This window comes from Brachyhypopomus gauderio, unplaced genomic scaffold (assembly GCF_052324685.1).
Source record: "Brachyhypopomus gauderio isolate BG-103 unplaced genomic scaffold, BGAUD_0.2 sc62, whole genome shotgun sequence".
Lineage (NCBI taxonomy): Eukaryota > Metazoa > Chordata > Actinopteri > Gymnotiformes > Hypopomidae > Brachyhypopomus > Brachyhypopomus gauderio.
In genome coordinates, this window is record NW_027506883.1 from 688,248 (window position 1) to 712,276 (window position 24,029).

Genomic DNA, 24,029 nt, shown 5'->3' on the forward strand with positions numbered 1-24,029 from the left:
CCTCCTGAAGTTTATTTATTTCCCAAAGCAAAATCTTTATTAATTAGGGCACTGAAGCTTGATTATGAATAGAAGATATCCAACATGTATATTGCTTATTTGCTCTTAAATGTGAATTGCTAAATTGTAAAACCTCGACACACTTTTCCTATCACCTTGAGATACATTCAAGCAAACATACTGCATATATATATATATATATATATATATATATATATATATATATATATATATATATATATATGATTCTGCCTGTTAAGCAAGCACAGAGGGCCAGTTTCTTGGACCATGATAAGTCCTAAATCTAGACTGAGAAGGATATTTGACGAGGGATCCTGAATGATATTACTGTTTAGCTCATGAGCAGATGTATTCACTGACAAGGAGACCAGGCACACGTGTTTCCTTCCATCACAAGATTACAGATTTTATAGGAACGAAAAACGAATAAGCACATTATTTAATGGACGAGTGCTTGTTATGAAAGTACATGTTTAATTTTGTACTTAAAAAAAAAAGAATATGTACCAAAGTGCATTAGTGCCGTAATTAACTCATCCGTTATTTGCTTTGAGAAATGTTAGTGGCATTTTCATGCTCATACAGGTATGACTTGTAATTTCTGATCCTATTTTCCCCCCACTACTCGTTTTTTTAATTAAAAAAACTTTGACAAAAACTGTTGGAAAGGTTGTTACATCATTACAAGGGTTGTTAGCTCTGAAACATTTGCTAAATTAATGCTTTCCAACGTTAAAGATTCAGGAAAGTATTCTAGGAAGTTTAAAAGCCCATGATACACTGGCTCTTGTACCTCGTTTGTCAGACAGCTACAACTTTTACAGTTCCACTAGCTTGAACATATTTATTGTGTTACATATACACACACTGCATTACTCTGGTAGGGGCTGGCATTTATGGGCTGACATCTCCTATATGTCCTTTAAATAATTCTCTTTGGGTTCTGGGCACAGGATCTGTTTTCCTGGTAATGAGGCCTCAGGTGACAGAATCCTCCTCCATCCGTTCTCTCAAAATGGAGACTGTGTGAATCGAGTCATTGTTATCACATGGTCACATGTTTAGATCAATTTCCTCCAATACTGCATACTGTGTGTAAACAACGACTAGAGGTCACATTCTATTTTACGGGAAGTCAAGGGACCATTTGCTTTTCACTCACGTTACCCTGTGGTGTGTTACCCTGTGGTGTGTTAACCTGTGACGTGTTAACCTGTGACGTGTTAACCTGTGACGTGTTACCCTGTGGCGTGTTACCCTGTGGCGTGTTACCTTGTGACGTGTTAGCCTGTGACATGTTAACCTGTGGTGTGTTAACCTGTGACGTGTTACCCTGTGGCGTGTTACCCTGTGGTGTGTTAACCTGTGACGTGTTAACCTGTGACGTGTTACCCTGTGACGTGTTAACCTGTGACGTGTTACCCTGTGGTGTGTTACCCTGTGGCGTGTTACCCTGTGGCGTGTTACCCTGTGACGTGTTAACCTGTGGCGTGTTAACCTGTGGCGTGTTACCCTGTGGCGTGTTACCCTGCGACGTGTTACCCTGCGGCGTGTTAACCTGCGGCGTGTTACCCTGTGGCGTGTTACCCTGTGACGTGTTACCCTGTGGCGTGTTAACCTGTGGCGTGTTACCCTGTGACGTGTTACCCTGTGGCGTGTTACCCTGTGGCGTGTTACCCTGTGTTTCAAAAAGACTTGAACTTTTCTGGGGAAATGAAAAAAGTACTCTTGTTGGCACACACACAAAAAAACCGGCATCCTGCTGGGAGAAAGAGAAAAAGTGATCATTTGAGATTAAGGCTGTTATGTTGGTGAGCCCACTGCCAAACCCTGAACTGAACCCATTGCTGGCAAGACCGCATCGAAAGAAAAGGTCTACTGTGGATTCACTTGGATATTGTTCGCTTCCACAAAGTTCACCACAAAGATTGGGATCACAGAAATAATTAAGCTGTTAAAGAAAATTACTAAGTAATTCAATCAGTAAACAGTCCAGACCAACCAAAATCCCCACTGGAGCGTTAGTGACCATGAAAAGGAGAGGCACACAGCATCCCGAGGGCTGTATAAGACTTTCATGAAACGAAGCTGTATGTTGAATGTTGTTACATCATAGGTCGCCATTCCCAACAGCCCCAACAGTTTATATATATAAACCAGCACTGTCCTGGTTGTTACTTCTCTAGCTTATATAACCTTGCTATGTTGCCTGCTGATCCAAGTGTAATGACTGCAATGAGTCTTTTTGTCTTCCTATGACCTGCAGAGAAAACTGTACTAGCCTTCACCCGTGTGTTTTATTTTAAGTCAAGTGATCTAATAATATATCGATTTATTTCTTAAGTTACTTATTTCCAGGTTTTTGTCGAGTTTTTGACGCTTTCCCAGACCTCCTCTGAATGAGGTAGTTTCTACGTTTGGTAGTCCTACGCGGAGCTTTAGTTTAAAATTCGCTGATTCTAGTGATTTCGAGTCGTCTCAGTCTTGGACTACAAATGAGGACTGTACTGAAAAAGTTTTTAGCTTAGGACATTGTCTTCAAAACTGGTTAAGCTAAATATATTTAGGTCGCACAGCTGTCTCTCTTGCAGTTCATACCATCTCACAGGAAAAAAAACAACACGAATATATTGATTCTCTCTAACCAATGAGGGGAATCAGTGTTACAGATTAACAAAAGTATTGAGGCTACATACACTGGCATTGAATGTGCTTCGAGTTTAGTACTAGGACCGTTTTACTGCAGCCCGTGTTTTTATTAAACATTATCCGTCATGCGTCTCGGCTCATATATGTTGTGTGGAAACTTTTAAAGACAAACGTATGAAAAGACTTTCGCTGATTTCTATTGGGTAAACCCCACGTCAATCACGCAGCGTGGGCGTGTCTAAGAGCGCTCCCTCGGTGTTGTAGTTCCAGCGCAGGCTCGCGACTGTGTGCGCGTGCACGTGGGCGCTGTAGGACGCTGCGCTGCTGTCCGCGAGCTGGGCGAGAATAAACCTCTCGGGAAAACAGCAAGAAATCGCTCCTCTCTCTTTCTCCGGTACGTGTTCGTTTCGAGGACGGGTTCGGCGGTTCCGAGGAATCGGCGTCCAGCGTGCACACAAAGGGCAAAGAATTAAGAGGAAACAAAAGGTAGTAAGTGGCCCGTTTTCTACACTGATTTAAGTTTTTTTGTGACTGTATTTGTGCACATGCCCGAGCCGAGGAGCGGAGAACCGCGCGGGTTCTGGTCCATATGTCCCCGTAGAGCGGTTCTGCTCGAATTAGTCATGAATGCATTAGATCGGTGTGGAGCAGCTCGGTGTTTTCCGCCGTGCGGCGACACAAAGCCCGTGTTGCGTGTGCCAGTGCAACAGAAGGTCCTGCAGCTCGCTGGTACCTCCACCAGCACCACCGTGTTGCAGGAACATCTCGTGTGTCCCTCACAAACGCGTCATTAGTTATAAACCCTCGTGCGCCGTGATTTGCATGCGGCTATTGTGTCGCCCATGGTGGTGCAGTGTTGATCACTGGAGAAGCTCAGTGGGCGTTCAGATGGGAACATATGGGACCGGTCCGTGTGTTTCCTCTCAGTGTCTGGAGTGCAGGGCGAACGGTCCAGTTCTTAGGGAGCGGACACACGCCTGCACGAACCCTGCACACAGACCCAGGTCCAGGGCGCAGCACCGTCTCCCCGCTGAGCGCCTCCCCGAACCTCGGGAACATCTCCGCTGCTTCACCACCAGTCGGAAGGGTTGTCTCCTCGAAATGACGAGGTTTCATATCCTCTCTCTCGTATCTACAGCTGAAGTTTGGACACACTGTATCCGTGCGGCATGTTGCGTATCCGGACCAGGTCTCTGTCAGAGATTCGGGCTTTAAAACATCTCCGGAATGAGGTTCCAGTGCGAGATGATCCGTGTGTGTCCCTGGATGTGGTGGTGGTGTTCGCTGCTGATTTGAGGTAGAGGACTACCTGAGTGGAGCATTAACCCCGAATACCAGTAATACCACTAACCAGAACCACAACAGTCCGCTCGCTCAGAGTAAAACCCGCATCTTGAGGTCACACTGATTCATCCTGTGATTGAAAACGTTAATGAATAGGTCACACTGCTATTACACCTTTTTTTTCCTGCATCCTTTTCTCTTGTCATGTTGGATAACATGGTTTTTTTTAAGAGCATTGCTCAGACATAATTGCAATATAAGTGCTTTTTTAAAAAGGCTTCAACCATTAATTCTGTTGCTGGAAGAACCTTAATGGGTTTCTGAACTGCATCGCAGCCAGGACGTGACATTTTCTCTTTACTAACAATTTCTCCCTTAATGCATCAGCCTGACGATGAAAGAGAAGGAAAAGCAGGAGATTAAAACGCGTTTGATATTATCGTTTATATTTCCATCCCCGTGAAGCACAAAATGATGTACAATCATATTTGCGCCATTTTATTGCTTACGTTGTCTTCACATAAACTGTGGATTTTCCTTTGTTATTCATACAGTATAGACAATTCTGAAACATCCAGTCAGATTATTTGAATGAACTGTACTATTGTGTACCATGCTCTGGTAAAGTAACACAAATATGTTGGTGTTGTATCATTTCACAGCAGAGTAAACAGACCCTTCTCATTGTTTTTCCTCATGGTGTTGATTTTTTTACCACTTTCACCCTACTTAATCATGTCCCGTTCACAATGCCCCATTGTAAGCACTTCTTCCTGCCATGCAGTCTTCATGTCTTCTCTGCCAGCCTCCTCAGAGACGAGGAAGGTCCTTAGCTGGGTCCTTCTGAGTCACAGACCTCTCCGCATCGGTCTGTGTCTCCACGGGTTTGGGGGGGGGAAAGGCCCGTCCAGACGGCCGCTGTGGAATTGGACGGGCGCCTGATAGATCTGTGCATCATTATACGGGTCCGTGGAGGACGGAGGGAGAGAGCGCCCCCTGTTGGCCAGTTGCACGCCCTCTCTCACCTCTGCAGCTGGTCGCCTTTCTGAGGCTCACAGCCAGCGCGTGGCACAGCTCCGATTCGATCTGCCCCTGTAGCTGCCCTCTGTGTCGTAGACAGACTCCGTGCTCTACGCCTCTCGGGAGCAGAGGCCATAATCAGTAGGTGTTTGCAGATGTAGCCTGGTGTAGCCGCAGGTGTGTTGCTGCATCTAAAGTAGAATGATGCTCTGAGCTCTTCAGTCAAACGATGGTGGCGAAATGCCAGTCGTGTTAACGTTAAAACCCCTGTTGTTCAGTACTGTACACTTCTGACTCCTAGTTTACAGATGAATTCCTGTAAAAGGGATCATATTGTGTTAGTTGTTTTTACGGCCAGGGTTTTATGAAGGTTGAGAAATGGTTCCTATCCTCTTTAACTGTAAACTTTTCTCTGTTTCCATCGAGCATCACGCTGCCAGCCTCTCTGCTCGTGTGGGTAATGATGCGTATAGCCTGGGGTGTAATTTTATTTCCAATTTCCGTTGCCGTAGTTTTGTCCTAAATGATGTTACGCTAGCAGGGTGCAGCGCATGACTGTGTCTTCCTAATGGCTCTTTGGGTAATGAGTGCTGAAATGGGCCGGGTGCTACAAGTGCGGATCCAAGCCATCTACTTTTCACGCTCTCTTTTCGGTCAGTGTGTTTTATTTTTCCTCCCATCAGGCCACAGATAGAGGCATTTACTTTTGAACCTCGTTTGGCCTATTAGAGCATTTTTTTTTATGACAGACTGACATTCAGAATGGATTCACGCTAAGGGCTGTGAGGGAGACACAGCGAACACTTTATCCGCTCTTTTGACATTGAGAAACAATAAATCACCTTCAATTAGAAAGTATTGGGGGTTTATAGCGGTCCCTAATGTTCCCTCATATTTCACACTGATTGTTGTTGCCCATAGCGACGGGCCAGCCAATAGCTAGCAGATACACCTGGAGTGGTAAATGATGAAGCGGGGGGGGGGGACAGAGTGCTGCTTGCTCCTGCATGGTTACCCATGTCCAGCGATGGGCTTCGCACCCCTGGGGAGTGAATTATTACCTGTCAGATGTGAATCCCCCGCCTCATCTATAACCCAGGCCTGACACGGGGCCGGCCAGACCCGCACCGCAGCACATCCTCTGGGCCTTGGCCTTCAAGCCTGGCCTCCTCTCTCTGGGAGAGGAGAATGGATTAGGCTTCCGTCACAGCCACTGCACGTGGCTTAGGAAAATGGCCTTTTCTTCTAGGTAACCTCTGATGTATTCATACATGTGTGTGCGCGTACGTATCCGTCTACGCTCACAAACGTATGCGCAGACATCCATACATGGAGGAAATTGTGTCCGAGTTTGGCTGGTTTTGTTTGCTTGTGGGTTTTTTTTGGGGGGGGGGGGGGGTGCGAGGATCATACTCAAATAACAGCTGAGCCAATTCCAAGTAATCAGCCATAACGGGGACCTGAGACATTAGTGAAGTTAAATAGGAATTGCTTATCACACTGACACCGGTCGCTGACACCAATTTGCCACATCGCGTTCAGACTTCCTGTGGCCGGAAACGTGCCTGACACGACTCCAGTTGGCTTCAACATTAACACCTCCAACCTCAGGCTGCTCTTTGACTGGGGGCCGAAGAAAAACACCATAATGATAAACACGGGGGGGGGGATATCACAACGAACCCTGAGCTGAGGGACACGGTGGTTCTGAGAAGAAGGGGGAGTGTGTCCTGGCGTTCACCTTGGACAAGATTCAGACCTCAACCGCCATTGCCCCTACTGCTGTTGGACAGACTGACTGGCTTCAAGGGGCTTTCTAAACCATTTCTCTGGGGCTTTAACCCGTTGTCCAACACGGCGTAGTCCTGGCTGAGCCGCGGGGGGGGGGGGGGGGCGACAGCTGCCTCACGGTGGGTTCTGTGGGGCCTCTCCAGCTAATGTGCGGTACCACAAGTTCAAAACCATCAAGCACACATAAACACACAGCGCGAGAGGGAGGGGGAGGTGGAGCGAGCATTCTGGAGGAGCCACATGCGAACAACTGTCCTGGATCCTTTCATTTCTCTCACGTACCGTCTGTTTTGCTGTGACAAACCAAAGCGCGGTTGAAGTATGCACGGGCAAACCAGCTACCCTGGATGAAAACGCCGCGTGCAGAATTGCGTTTTAGTGCTGAATTTTATTTTTTTTTAAAGAAAAATTATTCCTTATTTTGGTTATTTCAGTGTTTCCAAAAAAAAAATAAAAACCCAGAGCAGTTTTATGCTGTGGTGCACAGTGTGATGCTCGCACGCAGACGTGCACACACACACACACACACACACACACACACACACACACACACACCGCCGCACGCGCCCTGACTGCCGTGACAGTGAGGATGAGCTGCTTACCGAACTGTCATCTTCGGGAATGTCGGGATAGCTGGGCCGTGAGAGCTAAATCACGTTGGGCTGGAACCAGCAGGCAGGGTAAGTCACAGCGGCATGGCCTCACTGTTCGGCCTTCTCCCTCCTTTCTGCCGCTGGCGTTTCTTCACACCAGATTACGGCGTGATGACTAACTCCGTTTCATTGGGCCTCCACATTCAGCTGCGCCCCCCCCCCCCCCATCGCACAAGCAGCCTTTTGTAGCTCGCCCCATTGGTATGCCAGCATTACGGGCCCAAGTCCGCCAGCTATGGCCCGGCGCCTGCAGGACGAGCTCGGTGCTAGGCTCATGTCCACTGCTGTCCCTTTTTAATTGCTCTCATCTCTGGATATAAAATGGAGCCCGCAGGACGGGGGCCCCGTGTTTTTAATTGCTGCTGGCCATACGTAGCGGTTATCGATTTCTGCACTGTGTGGAGATTTAGAGGTGCTGTGATCTGTGGCCTAAATGATCTCTTAATCACTTTATAATGGAACGACTCCTCCTGTCACATTGATTAGCTGCTTGCGCTGAAATAGTTGGAGAGCTTTAACTTTGTAATCTGGTTTGAACTCTCTGGGCCTTGTTACAGTGTTTACCACAGAGGCTCCCTGCAGCCGGTGTGATGATGTCTGCATACAGCTCTGGAGCGGGGAAAGAAAGCACCATTACACGTGCTGCAGATCCCCCCCTGCAATAAAAGCTTCAAGTCCTTTTAAAAGGGTTCACCTCCTTTGTGTAACAAAGTTATGCATTAGAAAACGGGGCTTGAACAGAAGAATCGGGCATTAAAATGTTAGAGTGCATTCTTCAGGCCCCACCTCGGAGATTAGCTTTTAGCACTTTAAAACCACTCAGAACCTGTTTGAGCATTCAGGTTTGCTCTCGGGCTCTCTGTTGTTCTGGCTGGTGCTCCCGAGAGTCCAGAAATGAGGAAACTAGAAGGTTCATGGAGAAAACCTGCTCCGTCTGAGAATACTTCCACCATTTGCTAAGTTGTGTTAGGCTTCTTCAAAATAATTATTTACTTCACACCAGCTTTTACCTGTTTCTGGATTTTTTGGTATTTTAGAATTTAATGATGCTTTTCAGCACAATGGCCAACATGGAATTTTAAACATCTCTGCAGGATTCAGTGGTGAGTGAGTAATAGTTGACTGCCTCGCTGCGTTTTTTAAAAAACGAGTGGTTTTATGGCTCTGAAGAGTGAAACGGAGCAGGAAATTAAAAGGCTGAAGATAAGGATTATTTATTTATTTTTATTTTATTTTTTTTCACTTAAAAGTTGCAGCTCCGCCCGGTAGAGACACATTGACTCAGGACAGCGGGGCGTCCGACCCTCAGAAAAGCCTTCATGGTGGAGTTGAGATGTTCATTTTCCAGTGACGGCGGCCTTGTGTGCAGGCACGCTACTGGGAGTTGTTCAGTGTGAATCCAGTGTGACCATATGCACATTATGTAAATCCCTCCAATTTCCCAGGCATCCATAAATAGAAGTCTCCTTTGACCTTCATGGAGTGAATCTTGGCGCGGGTGGGTCCGTGTGTGTCCTCAGAGGAGCAGGACAGAACAGAGTCGTCTGTGTGAGGCTGCAGTCTGGGGGCGGGGCCTGTATGTCGAGAACGAGGGATTGGTTCAGACTGACACGGGTTTAAGATTAGAAATGGGCACTGAGCTCTTGGTAAGGTTCTGCGAACCCCGAGTGCGTTTACTAGAACAGCATCTATTTCTAGTGCTGGCTGCACGGGGGCGGGGCAGGGGAGGGCGGGGCAGGGGGGAGGCGGGGTTGGCAGACTCACTGTCATATAAAATATCTTTTTGGCAGTGGGCCAAACACCACCAGGGCCCCCAGTCCCCCCCCCCCCCCCCCCCCCCCCCATTCTTCCTCCATTCCTCCAGTGTGTCTCACTGTAAACTACACGATGACTCAGTTCTGTGTGTGTGTGTGTGTGTGTGTGTGTGTGTGTGTGTGTGTGTGTGTGTGTGTGTGTGTGTGTGTGTGTGTGTGTGTGTGTGTGTGAGAGAGAGAGCAGGCTATTTCTCATGGCCTTTGTCTTTGTAAATTATTTTATGCATTAGAATTGAGAGTTGACTCTGGTGTGCCAAACTGACACACACCTCTAAACTCCTGGTCTAGAGCTACCAGATGTCTTCATTTCATCCTTCTTTATTGCTTTTTCACATTATCTCTCTCTTGGCCATTGGCTTATCCCAACAGAGCAATCTTCACCACGCACTGATGTGTAAAAAGCAACTCTCTGTAAACAAATCAGCCTCACACAGAGACATTACCTTGAACACTCCGCCTCACCTGCACATAACCAGATTAGACATGAGCACAAATATCACTCGTCTTTCATTATTATTTACTTTTTAGATTTTTATTTTCTTATTTATTTCTTTATCACTTCTTTTCTCTCTCTCTCTCTCTCTCTCTCTCTCTCTCTCTCTCTCTCTCTCTCTGACTAAATTCAGTGTGCTCGTAGGAGGCGGGTGACGTCACTATGCGTGATGGTGAGTTGCAGCACTCTGAAATAATCAAGTCCGTTTCTCAACCCTCTCTCATTCATTGTCTTCTTATATATTATAGCGAGGTAGCAAAATATTGCAGAGTAGGTCATGTTTCCTGAGAAACAGGACATTTTGGTCAGAGGTCCTTCATGAGCTGCCAAGCAAAGTGTGTGTGTGTGTGTGTGTGCGTGTGCGTGTCAGAGAGAGAGAGCACGAGAGAGTGTGTGTGGGTCAGTCTGGTCCAAGTTCCATCTCTTGGGTGAGTCAGTTGGAATATATATATATATATATATATATATATATATATGCTTGCCTGTGTGCGGATGGAAAAGAGAGAGAGTTTATGGAGAGGGAGGGGGTCATATGTGAGCAAACGCAGGCTTGATGGGACCGTTGCCTGCCAAATGTCTAACTGAGCGTTGGAAGCGTTGGGTTTCTTTGTGAGTCGTGGCCCGTCTCAGCTGGGCCCTCCATTCATGCTCATTGATTCTCGTTGTGAAAGGTCCACACGGCGGGAGCGTTAGCACAAAGAGGCACATGGAGTTAAACAACATTCTGGTGGAAATATTAGTTTCTGGTTTGACAAAAACATTGGCAGTATGTATACTGTACGTTTCTTTCGTGCTTAAATGAAACTATCAATTACTGTCGACTGCTATAAGTGTTCCATTAGTCTCCTTAACACAGTAAGCGTGCGGTGCTCAGTAAAGCCGGCCTGGAGCTCTGTGTGTGTCTGTCCTGTTTTCAGTTCAGATGCGTGCTGGTTTTTCCTCCCCCAAATTAGCATGATAACGCCCTGGAGATGGAAACGGAGAAGAGCTAACCGTGTCTCTCTCTCTGTCTGTCTCTCTCTCTCTCTCTCTCTCTCTCTGAAACAGCAGCTTATTAACATACTGAATGATTCATTGGTTAAACCGGCACTCTGATCTTCTCCATAAATCTCTGGTATCGTTGACCAACAGTAAATGGGGGAATAAAGGCACATCTCCCGTCTTTTTCTTTGTGGTTAATGTAGTGTTTGGTTAATACGCTCATTTCCACAGCTCTTATTCCATATTAATCCCATCCTGGAGGGGCCTACACGAGAACATCGTGGACATTCTTCTTCTTCATGATTTGTCACTGTCCCGAGTGTGAGAGGAACGCTACTTGGAGAGATGCGAAGCACCGAGCTCGGTCCAACGTTTTCCACTGTGTGTCTGCCACACGTTTGAATTGGAGTCGTTTCTGCCGTTGAGACCGTGCGGAAGTGCCAGTGGTAAAAGGCGTCTGGCTGAAGAAATGGTGTTGTGTCCAGGTGCCTGCAGGACCACCCAGCAGTTCTCTCCTTCTCTCCTTTATTTTTCTTCCTTTTTTTTTTTTTTTTTAATAAGCAATCCAGACCAAGTCAGCTCTGTTGCTCTTTGTAAAACCCGACACCCACTGCACTGAATGGACCGACCCAAGTTCCAGCCTTCCTCCCCAACACAATCCCACCGTGTCATGGGGTCGTACGTTAAGCAGCACCGTGGCCCACATAGTCAAGAGATTGATTTCCTTCAGTGGCAGTGGTGTTCGGGGATGGAGATGATTCAGGTCAAATCATTTACCCCCTGCGAGGGGAGGGTGAGCAGACGAATGCACTGTTGAACGGAGGAGCAGAGGGCATTCTGCCTAACGTCTTCACAGAGCTTTACCACGGCCCAAAACGAGAGGGGGCAGACTTGTTTTTAGCAATCTAGCTGCTTGTTTAGATTTATTGCAGCCGTTTATCACCCCCCGCCCTCCCCCACCGGTTCTGCTGAGATGGTACAGTCGGCTAGGCTAGACCTTCATGTCTTCTCACTGACAGGACTCCAGGATTCCTGGTTGATTGTTTAGCTCCATGGCAGTGTCTGGATTACTCAACTGAATTATGCATTCGTTGCAGTCATGCCTCAATGCCGGCAGAGAGCCTCTTACCTGCATTTACACCTAATTTTAGCTGATCGTCAAGATCCTTGTTCATTGTTGGAGGCATTTTCTGCCTGTTTTGTGTTCAGTCAGCTTAGCGGTGTGGATTTAGTCTGATAGTCATGCTAAAGTGGACCGATAACGGAAGTGCACTTCTGTGTAGAAAGAAGTTTTTAACTCCTCTATTAAGCCGCCTCACTTTTGTGTATGTATGGATGTGTTCATATATCCGTGTGTCCGTGTGAATCCATGCACGTGTATAGCTGCATAACTGTAGTGCCCTGCGTATTAAATGGTCCTCATAAGCTTCAGAGCTTCATGTCAGATAATGATCTGCTAAATCTTTGTGCCTCAGACATCATTAATCAATCTATGAGAAAGCAGCTGGTGATTCTGACCGTTCCTCTTCCGTTCGGAGACGCCGTGCTGTCTTTTGCCTTCCATGGTCTGGCTGTGTGTCGTGTGGCTTTGCGTCTGTGCCAAAACAGTATTTGGTGAGGACATTTTCTACAGATGCCATGAAAGATTTCTGTTCAGAGAGGTATTTGTTCTTCAAATCTATACCTAACACAGGACTCCCGAAGTGTGCAGGGTGTTGTCCCGTTAAGCCAGCCGCGATCCCAGAGTCCTGGATGGTAAATACCCCCCCCACACCCTGCTCTTCATCAGTCTCCATCTAATTTCTCTCCTTATCTTTCAAATGTCTTCAAATTTTGTCACTTGGTTTAGCGTAGTCAATATTGTTTAGCTGGTTTAGTATAGTCAGTATAGTTTAGTTGGATCAAATGGTTGAGATCTCATGAAAGCCAAAGGTTTAAGATTTATATATCCTCTTACATTTCCCAATGTTTGTATTTGCCTACGTGTAGATGGCTCAAATATTTCAAGAATGAGGGAACGGTTGTGTGATTTTGCAATCACAGCACACTTTCATTGAAGCTTGATTGTAAACCCTGAGCTGTAAGACATGTGGTGTATATACTGTGGGTTGACAGACGTTTATGCTGTACTAAAGTCTGTCCAAAAACTTGTTTCATTCCAAACTCCTTAATGCAGTTTGGTTTGCAAATTAGGTTCTAGTAGACATTCAGTTGCTCCACAGTTGGAAGTATTTTCTAGCCCCAAAGGTTTAATATGGGACATTTGGGAACAATTTTAAAGGCTCGAAAATTAGGATAACATTAAGAGGCCTCGATAGTCTGCTTTTCCTCCCCCCTTTCCCATGTATGGTAATCATAGTATGATTTTTTTAAGAAGATGGAAATGATGAAGAAACATATATATATATGCAGCATAAATCTCAATAAACCACTGGCCAGTTGCCTGGCAAGTATCACACAAACCCAAAATAAAGCAGCACAGATGCACTCGAGTTGTATTACTCCATTTTTACGGTTTCTGCTGGATATTCTTGGCTGCAGTAATGCAAGCCGTGTTTACGGGGGGAGCCAGTAACAGTGGAAGATGAACTGGGAAGATACAGTGAGGCATGTCGCAGAATTGCGATAGACTTCACTCTGTTCCTGAACCCGAACCGTGAGGAGCAGGAAAGTACAACCTACCCCAGCGCTTATCTGACATTCTGCCTTTAAAACCTCGGAGGAATGCTGCTCTAACCAGAACGACCTGTCCAGAGACACCCTGTTACAGCTGGGCAACAAATCACCCTCGTCCTGATCCGGGACCAGTTTCTGTTCTGTGCCGATAGTTTCACTTTGGGTTAAAAAGTCAGACTGACCCAGAAACAGCACTCGGGTTTTAAGATGTTTTGAGCTGGCCAGTTCCAGAGAATAACTGGCTTTGAGAAAATGGATTAGCTTTCGTTGTTGTCTACAAAATATCTTGGTGAATTTGAGGCTTGGAACTGAACTTCTGTTGCACTCCTAAATTTTGGATTTGTCACAAACGAAATGGGCCGTGAGGAGCTTTGTGAAAATGCCCCAGGATCCCGAGAGCGCTTCAGGTCAGTGCTTTCAGACGCCAGGCTGAGCTCCGTAGCCCCGGTGCGCTTTTAAGGCTCTCACAAATGAGCCCTGGGAATGTTATCACTCACCGTTTTGCAAATATTGGATTTTCAGGTAATCTCCGTCTTCCACTTTCGCAGGTTCCTCAGAATTGCCTTAGTCACAAAAGGCCTTTAACATTTTCTAGTGGTCTATAATTCATAGATTTTTAATTTCAAGAATTAAGAGGTCTCTCTACAAAGGCATAACTAATTTAGCCTGCCCTGAGGGGGCTTTGTAAGTTGAAGCTTATTTTACGATATTAAGCCTGACCGTTATTAGATCAATTCTTCTCATTTATTGTCTACATTATTCTTCATTAAGATGAGGCGCGTCCAGACACAATGTAAGCAAGTCTAACACACTTGGCGTTTTGTGAGGAAGACGAGGAGGAAGCGACAAAGGATGACAGAGAAGAGAGGAGCGTGAGACATGAGCGTGAGACACGCAGAGCGAGGGAGAGGGGCCAAGTCACAAAGAAAGGCGGATGGGGGGGGGTGGAGGAGGCGGAGGAGAGCATCACCGTGACGCAGGTCTGCTTAAGGAAGGAAGCTGGCAGCGGGGGGGAGCTTGCACGCAACAGATTGAAGGAACAGATTGCGCTCTGAGACGCCCCGAGATTTGGAGAGATTCACAATGGGATTTGTAGAGATTTGGTTGGAAATCTGTCCATAATGAATATTAAGTGAGCAGTTCCTCCATGTTCATGAAGTCCATTGTTTTCTCTAAACGTTATGACTGTTTTCGGTTAGCTGTCCTTGGCATGGCGTCTCTGTGCTGCGATGTGTTTCACTTAGTAGCGCATCTAGTACAACGTGCAAAAAAATGATTTGTCTCGAATATTCTGTGATATTAAATATGATGAGTGATGAAAAAAGCTACAGATGAGTCAAACGAGTAAGAAGGCCAATAAATGTGTGTTATGGGGGAAACACTGTGACAGAACTGTTTGTAGTGAAGTAACTGTGTGTCTGGTTCAAGTGCATTTGGAGAGCAGGAACAACTTTGATAGCATTTTTGTTTTTGCTTCCCTCCCCCAGACGGAGGAATGCCACAGATTCACGCGGCGAGTCCAGCGGTTTATCAGACGCACGTCACCTCACCTTTGACATTTGTCACAAATCCAGCAGCGTCATTGGACAAGCACCGAGGTAGGAACCAATGGGAAGCCATTCGCTGAACTCTTGGTCTCCAGAATCTTTCGTGTTATTTCTTCTTGACCTCTTGAACCTTTGTTGATGTTTGCTTGGTTGAAGCACAATTGTACTTTCTGAAGAAAGGCGGGTTTGATTTGGCCGAAAATTGAAGCCTTGGGCAGCTGCATTATTTTAGTCTGGCTGGTCGCCGCAGGACGTTGGGTGGGATTTATTTATCTATTATTTATTTTTTTGAACAATTTGAACAGTAACACATACAGAATACACTCTCCCCAAAACTACAAATACGCTGGTCTGTGGGAATAAATCAGATGCAGGTTCAGCTGCTGATTGAGGAAAGTGTGCAGGCAAAAGGAGAGAGAGAGGGAGGGAGGGAGAGAGGTCAAAAATAAAATGAGAGAGAGGAGAAAGTGGAGTTTTGAGGAAGGAGAGTCCCGACAGACTGAGAGGGTGTGAAGGAATGGACCAGAAATGTGAAACATGGCCCGAGTCACAGAGGAGCCCTGAACACCAAACAGAAGACGGACTCGGTGTCTCAGAGTTCCTGAATGGGCTTCACCAGATCTCGGCTACACTGAACCACTCACCACAACACCCCAAGTCAGCAAACCACTGGACCTGCAGCTCTTGTGACTAGAAACACCTCACACACACACACACACACACACACACACACCTGAAGACGGTCTGGAGGGGTTGGCGGTGGTGATGTGCCCTCTCTGGTGTTTGGAGCAGATGGCCGGCCAGCTGCAGGTCTGGCTCTGACCTTGGTGCAGTAAGCAAGCAGCCCAGTCCTCCCACGCTGCCCTCGCTACTCTGGCCGCCCGCCGCCTGCTTCTGCCTCTGACAGCTTGTGGTCGGGGTTGTTCAGATGAGCTGTAGGGAGGTCTGGGTTATAAAGGGCTAGTGGTTAAGGTGTTGCCAGCAGTCTTCCAGGATATGGTTGTGTTTTAATCACCGCAGCTGAACACTCCATGTGAGTCTGCAGGTTCCGTAATCTAATGCAGGACTGTGTTTGAGGCGGGAGGAGATGGGGGGGGGGGGGGGTGTCTGGGTAATAATTGGGGTGAATGGGTCCCCAGGGCTGATGGAGAGGCCTTATTAAGGCAGCTGGACTTGTGTGTGAGTTCTCACCCCCTCTCCTCCCTCTCTCCCTCTCTCCCCCTCTCCTCCACTCCTCTCACCCTCCTCTCTCCCGCTTCACTGGACCAGCAGCTACAATGTTTACACCATCAGCTCTTCCATTGCATACCAGTTCAAAGTAAGACTTGAAAGACTACAAGTCAAGGCAAACCCCCCCCACCCCCCCCCCCCACCCACTGAAGGCGACACCCCCCCCCCCCCCCCAGTGAGGACAGAGTTGGACTGCTTGTTTCTTATTTTAAAATTGAAACTTTTTTACCCACTTTGTTTCCGGTGTATGAAGTTGGTCATTTTGTGCTTAATACTGAGGAGGAATTCTGACTTCAAAGCTGTGTTTCTAATGATGATGCTCAGATGGGTGGTTCTGAATTTGAATGTAGGAACACAGCAGGTGTGTGTAGGTGCTGGTCTGTGTAGGTGTGTAGGTCTGTGCAGGTGTGTGTAGGTGTGTAGGTCTGTGCAGGTGTGTGTAGGTGTGTAGGTGTGTGTAGGTGTGTAGGTCTGTGCAGGTCTGTGCAGGTGTGTGTAGGTGTGTAGGTGTGTAGGTCTGTGCAGGTGTGTGTAGGTGTGTAGGTCTGTGCAGGTGTGTGTAGGTGTGTAGGTCTGGTGCAGGTGTGTGTAGGTCTGTGCAGGTGTGTGTAGGGTCTGTGCAGGTGTGTGTAGGTGATGGTCTGTGCAGGTGTGTGTAGGTGTGTAGGTCTGTGCAGGTGTGTGTAGGTGTGTAGGTCTGTGCAGGTGTGTGTAGGTGATGGTCTGTGTAGGTGTGTAGGTCTGTGCAGGTGTGTGTAGGTGTGTAGGTCTGTGCAGGTGTGTGTAGGTGTGTAGGTCTGTGCAGGTGTGTGTAGGTGTGTAGGTCTGTGCAGGTGTGTGTAGGTGTGTAGGTCTGTGTAGGTGTGTAGGTCTGTGCAAGTGTGTGTAGGTGTGTAGGTCTGTGCAAGTGTGTGTAGGTGATGGTCTGTGTAGGTGTGTAGGTCTGTGTAGGTCTGTGTAGGTGTGTGTAGGTGTGTAGGTCTGTGCAGGTGTGTGTAGGTGTGTAGGTCTGTGCAGGTGTGTGTAGGTGATGTTCTGTCTTTCCCTTGGTCTATTAATTGTGCTCTTCCTCTAGAAATTCCACTGTGTCGTTTTATGTCAGATTTGAGTCTTTATGGTCATGGGGAATTTCCTTTATTTGCAGATGCGTCTGCAGTATATTTTCCATGAAGAAGAGGCCATTATTAATCACTGGGTGAGTGAAGAACTTCTCAAAGGTTGACGTGATATTTGAGATCAGATTGTCACTTCATTTGGGAAAATGGAATCCATTCTGTTTACTACAATGACTTTTAAAAAAAATCTGAAATGTTTTAGTGGCTGCATTGCTTGTAGTAGGTGGCTAAATGATTTGGGTGGAGTTAGATATGAGCTTAGATGAGATTGTCTTAGGCAGGTATGTAAGAACGGAAATATGGTCTTGTGCAAAGCCGTTTACATTATTCTGTTTTCTTAACACAGTGTGGACACTTGCTGCAATTTTCTTATTAGGCTCAAGTGAATATTTATACTTGCACAGATGCAAACCCTGCCACAAAAGTTTGTAATTGGACTCATTGATTCATTGGAGATGTTGAGATTGTTCTTTCTAAATCACTTCGATTCACAGTTTGCTTTGGAACAGAACATCGGAACTCCACTTGTGTCTTAGGTGACTTACCTCAGTGTGTTTTGTGAACAGAACAGTGTAGGTGACATTTTCTCACCTGTGTGTGTGTGTGTGTGTGTGTGTGTGTGTGTGTGTGTGTGTGTGCATCTCTGTGTTAATATTTCGGGCTCTTTTTTGTCCTCTATGGTTCGCTCCTGTACAATGAATTAATGCACTGAACATCTGACCAAAATCTGGCATCTTCACCTCCATGGTTCCTCCACTCTGACCTCTCACATCGACTGCTGTGAACATCTCTTCTGCCTCTGCTCATAACAAAGAGAAGAGCATGAAGACCCACCATCATTGTAGCTGCGGTCATCTCTCATATCTGCGTCTTGTTCCTCAGTGTCTCTCCTCACTCCCTCCGTCCTGGCCTCAGCGCCGTGTCCTGGAGGTGCTGTCTGTGCCGCTCCGTGTCTGTGCCGGCCCACTAGTCACTATTCTCTCCTGTGTGCTCAAGGCCGACTCGTGTACCGGGGCAATTAATAACCAGTTGAGCTGGTAATTAACAGTTGTATTAGCAGGAGCTTCAATTGGTGTGAGGTGGACACGTCTCCTTCAGTCCTCCTCCACGTGGTAATACGTCTCCAGACGTGCGCCGACATATTAGCACGCTGTGCAACTGGTGTCCTGGACACACTGGACCCTGTTGACTGGGGGTACTGGTGTCCTGGACACACTGGACCCTGTTGACTGTGGGTACTGGTGTCCTGGACACACTGGGCCCTGTTGACTGGGGGTACTGGTGTCCTGGACACACTGGACCCTGTTGGACTGGGGGTACTGGTGTCCTGGACACACTGGGCCCTGTTGACTGGGGGTACTGGTGTCCTGGACACACTGGGCCCTGTTGACTGGGGGTACTGGTGTCCTGGACACACTGGGCCCTGTTGACTGGGGGTACTGGTGTCCTGGACACACTGGACCCTGTTGACTGGGGGTACTGGTGTCCTGGACACATCGGGCCCTGTTGACTGGGGGTACTGGTGTCCTGGACACACTGGGTCACCGCTAGAGGTTCTTTCATATTGAGAGCAGAATAGCAAGAGTAGGAGTTAAATGAGAGGAAGAGGAGGATAAAGGGGGAAGAGGAAGAGGACCAGATGCTCCTTCTGTTCTCTTCATCAAATTGGTTTCTAAGAACCATGCTCCGTGTGTGTGTGTGTGTGTGTGTGTGCGCGCGCGCGCATGCGTGTTTACCCACATGTGCATGTTTGCGTGTGTGTGTGTTGGTTGTTTGTTAATCCTCCCACCGTAGCTGAGACGCTCTTCCCTCACACTCTTCTCACACTCTCCTGCACCCCCAGGTGCAACCGGCCGTTCCTCGGGGTCCTTCTAATCCTGCGTGTGCCGCTGCAGAGATTGCAGCCTTCTCAAAGCTTTCCATCAGCAGGCTTCAAAGTGACGGGGTGAGAAAGGGGCCTGGACCGGGGTGGGAGGGAGGCGAGCGGCCCGCGGGTCAGCCAGAACCTTTACCTGAGTGTTTTCCATTATAGCACACCGAGACCCGGAGCCCTTGTGGGTAGAACTCGGGCAGATGAGGAGGGGAGGCTTAACGTGTGGTGACGGATTAATCCCCCCCCCCCCCCCCCCCCCCCACACCCTCCTCCCCCCCCCACGCACACCACATGCACGCTCACACTCCCCTCTGCATTTTAAACGCTGTTTTCACTAAGTTGCACGGCAGTAGCAAAGTGTAAAGGTATTTCCAGTTGAAGAAGTTACTGCGGTCCTCATATAGCAGCGTACACGGCTGTGCCTTTAAAGTTTCCCTTTGGGGAAAACTTTATGTGGTGTTCATTTAAGATTTATAATATCTGTGTTTGTTTTGTCTGTAAACTTTAATTGCAATAGTGCTGGGCATTAATACTCATAGTCCAACTTTTTACTGTGTGTGTTGTGTTGGATATTGAGCGGAAAAAAATGCTTTCATAATGCTGTAATTGTGTTTGGGATTTCTTGTTTAGGTTTTTTTCTTTCTTGTCCGGAGCAGTGAGGGGTTCGTCCGGCCGCTCGGAGGGGCAGCGGCGTGCGTGGGATTCTTTAGCTCACGCAGAAATCACTAACAGATCTGGTGTCTGGACGAGCATGTGGTCATGAGCTGGGCAGAGCGCTCGCGTGACGTTGACGATCGCACTACCGTTTCAGACGTGTTTGTAGTAGCGGTGCGTGGGAAAGACAGTGGTGGTGTGACCGTGAACTCCAGCTCGGCGCCGTACGGCTCCCGGGCCCCGTGGGCCCGTATGTTTCTGGTCTCCCGCTCCTACTGAGGGCCCGAACCAAGCCCGCTCTCTCTCGCCGCCGTGCTGGCCAGCGGAAGGAACTGACCGTGGGGTGATGCTGTGTGTCCCCCAGGGGGGCAATTGTGCTGTTGCATTTGGTGTGTTGTAAACGGGTGGGGGGGGGGGGGGCGGCATGTTGGAGGTTTTATCCTCCCTCTCCTGACATCCATTTATTGCTTTTCTTGGCATTGCTTGTGTGAATTAAAACTCGTTGCGTTCATGTTTACTGATCTGTTTAACTGGCTGAATTCAGCCAATGAGAGACACACTCCGATTAAATTGAGTGTAGATCTCTGACTTTAGCAGGAGTCTGGCCGAGAGCATCTCTGCTAAACGGGGCGGAGGCTGTGGGCCCGACTCCCCACCCGTTAGAACGCTCTAAAAGCAATTAGTTGAGGCAGCGGATAAAGAGACGGGACCTTGGCTAGCTCTGCAGATCTCAGCTCCGTCTTAGGTTCACCTCTTTTCTCTTCCCTAACAAAAAGACAAGCGTACGTTGTGACGGCCGTGTCTCGGGCTGTTTTTGTGTGCTGCATTACCGAAGGTGGTGGCGGACGTGTGTGTGATGTTTTTGTTTTGCACCGTGGGTGCTTTTAATTCAGGGGCTGGTTCCTGAAGGGGGTGGGGGGGGGGGGGGGCGGGTAGAAAGTCTGTCATTCTGTGGACTCATTAATGTAATATAACTAAACACTTTGTGGCGGTATTCAAGAGGCCTTGCTGTTGAAAGGCCTGATTGGAGTAAAGGGATGATGGGTGTGAAGGAGCTATTAGACCAGATGAGGACACACTTTGCCTCTTCTAGGCTTTAATGTCAGCACAGTGCCACACATCCTGCAATTAGCTTAAGTGTCGTCCTGTCCCGACCCCCAGCAGCCCCCCCCCCACCCCCCCAACTTTGAGCGATTATCCCTCTCTCCTCTCCATAAGAAAGCTCCAGCTATTAAAGCCCCCCCCCCCCGCCCCCCCAGTGCTGATTTCCACTGCTTGATGTCATATTGCCACAACGTTACGTATCTAATAGCGAGGACAGACGGGACTTTTGCCTAAGTGCCGCCTTGATTGCTGTTGTTGCACGAGGCTTCGTTTGTTTACCGTGCGAGTCCCTGGCTCACCGCGCTCTCCGCAACACGCCACCACGTTTCATTAGCTTCCTCCTCCACCGCCCCCCTCTGAAGTGAAGCCGTTTGATTATCTGTGATTAATCAGACGAAAGTCTTGTTTGTGTTGTACGCTTCTGATTGGTCTTCACGTGGCCTTCGCAGACTCCCAGGACTGACGTCTGTGTGCTCTCTGCGCAGTCACGTGTTCTTGCTGGAAACGTCTGCACTTTGTCTGCGAAATGAGGGTAGGTCTCGAGTCTGGTCTCCGCTCAGCAGGGCGGGAGTCTCTGGACACGACTGCCCACCAGCTGAACTGGTGTCAGTGTCTGAAAGCAAATTAGTCGAAGTGTCAAACTTGTGCGCTCACAAACGAGCGTCTTCTGTGGGCGCGTCTCGCAGCCGGGGAGGTTCAGCTGCGTTCAGGCGTCACCGGGCCGTTGCAGCCGAGTGGCAGAACCAGCCAGGTGGCTGATGGGACAGGACGGGCCCCCCGTGAGTCACTGGAGGCTTTTGTGTAAGCTCACGCCATCTCAACGTAAGAGCCTTGTACTGCTAAACGAACCACATGTTACACAATCGACTGAGACAAAGCAGACAAGAGATCTCTTGTTTGTCGTGGGCAGAACGTTATGGGTGGTGCGAGACGTGTGCTCACCGGGCCACCGTACATGCCGCGGACGCTCGGCTGCAGCTGGAGGCCGGGTGGGATCATCTGATGGTGTTTGGACACAATTTAGATTAGATTGTGAGACGGTGGTGAAGGATGAGCTCGCCTCGCTGGTGAAAGATTTCTCTGAACTACTTTCCGCGAGATTTCGCTGGAGTGAGTTGAGTCACGAGGGCGGCAGGTTTCTCTCTGGCGCTGGGCCCGCGGCTCCTTTCTGCCGCTCGCTTCCGTTTCGGGTGATTTGCATACTGAAGTCCCGCAGGTCCGGCTCACCGGCGCCGCATTAATTGTTTGTGTTGCAATCAACAACAAAGTACTTGTGCTTTTCCCCCCCCTCATCCTCTGAGCAACCAATACGAAGAAATATGAGGAAAATTAGCCACTTGAGGCCTGTGTGTGTGTGTGTGTGTGTGTGTGTGTGTGTGTGTGTGTGTGTGTGTGTGTGTGTGTGCGCACGGCCGCACTCCACCAAGGGACAAAAGAAATACCTGGAGCGTTGTGGCCTGTGTTGCCACTATACTCGTGCACTTGAGTGGATTGGTTTTTGTCTGATTGCTGAACGCTCTCTGCTGATGTCACTTGTGCACGTTGGAGTCTCTGTGTGCAATCAGAGGTTGTGCACCACTCGCTCCTCTGACCTCCGTCTCTACGGTGATGAATGACCTCGCCATGGAGGCAGACGTGGCCAGATACTGCCACTAAATCTCCATCCACAAAGCCCTCAGCCTGCCTGAAGACCCTGGCTGGTGTGGACCTGCGTGTGGACCTGCGTGTGGACCTGGCTGGTGTGGACCTGGCTGGTGTGGACCAGGCTGGTGTGGACCAGGCTGGTGTGGACCTGGCTGGTGTGGCCTGCGTGTGGACCTGCATGTGGACCAGCGTGTGGACCTGCGTGTGGACAGCTGGGGTAGTTGATTATTCTGCCCATTCATCTTCATTGAGGATCTTCATGTTGGGCTTGTTCTTTTAGATCTGCTCTCCATCCTGATCTTCTCCAGCACGTCGTTTGTGAGCTGTGATGGCTGAAGTGGCTCTGAGGAGGTGTGTGTGTGTGTGTGTGTGTGTGTGTGTGTGTGTGTGTGTGTGTGTGTGGTGTGTGTGTGTGTGTGTGTGTGGAAGCAGGAAACGTATTAGTGTAGTTAGTGCCCTCACGCTGGGGGAGCACTGGGTTCCTCTCAGCTCCATCACCTGCCTCCCGCCCTGATCACGCGCCCCGCCCCACTCCTCCACCTGCTCGGGTCTAATCAGAGAGACGGGCCTGCTGTGATCAGCTCTTCCCGCTGTGAGCGGCCTCTCCGCTCCTCAAGCTTTGCTTCTCTTTGACGGTTTCTGACTCCACTTCTAAGGTTCGTCTTTCTGAAGGTTTCAACAGAAGATTCCCACCGTTGTATTAATTATTCCCAGACATGAAAAGCTTCGTTGGAGATTCCAGCTGGAACCAGTTCAGGGCGGGACGTGTGCCCTCTGTCACACGCTGTCGCCAGGCCACGCCCCCTCCAGGCCACGCCCAGTTCTCTGCACCAGAACAATCCCATCAGGCTGAAGACACCTTCTCACCAACCACCAGTCAGCCACACTTTTTATTTCATGAGCGATTTATTTATTTATTTCATCCCTTCTTTCCTCCGACTTTCTGAAGCTTGTTGCTTTTGATAAAAGTAAGTTCAGTTGGAAAGCTCAGAACTCCGAGACCACCATCTGGGTTACCATGGAGACTGTAGGTTCTGTTGCCCCAAAGTGGAGAGCTGCAGTTCTGAAGCACTTTTAATTGCCCCGTCACACGCCGGCGTGGAAGTGTTCGGGTTGTAGCTCTCGCCACACAGAGGACCGGTTTGCTCCCAGCCGGGGTCACGGAGAGGTGAAGCACCTGGGTGGGGTCCTGGCACACCGCCCGACTGGGTCACACCTCCACCAGGCAGTGTGAAACACCACCCTCACACGGTGTTCCTCCAACCCAGACCTCCTCCACCTGCTGGGGGGAGGGTGAAGGGTTCCTTTACACCTGAGACACGTCGCATCTTGTTGCAGAAGCAGAAATGCCGAACTTCACACCCACGATTGAGTAGTGAGTAGTTTAATCAGTAAATGGTTGTGGAGGGTTCCTGTACTGTTGGGTGTGTCCAGCACGGCGTTGTGACCCGGGCCAGCGTGTGGGGGACGGGAACCCGGG

At 48.6% G+C, this 24,029-nt stretch overlaps 1 protein-coding gene and 1 long non-coding RNA gene across 2 annotated transcripts in view; both read left to right on the forward strand.

The window, feature by feature from the left end:
• Positions 1-13,767: 13,767 nt before the first annotated feature.
• LOC143489377 (uncharacterized) lies at positions 13,768-18,224 on the forward strand. Its single transcript, XR_013124667.1, has 3 exons — positions 13,768-13,904; positions 14,870-14,980; positions 17,304-18,224. It is a non-coding gene; the product is annotated as an uncharacterized LOC143489377 (long non-coding RNA).
• Positions 18,225-23,265: 5,041 nt separating this feature from the next.
• sema6cb (semaphorin 6Cb) overlaps positions 23,266-24,029 on the forward strand; it is a 29,999-nt gene continuing 29,235 nt past the window's right edge. Inside the window, 2 exon segments of the mRNA XM_076988367.1 lie at positions 23,266-23,425; positions 23,683-23,779. Of these exon segments, the coding sequence (XP_076844482.1) occupies positions 23,266-23,425; positions 23,683-23,779 (257 nt within the window).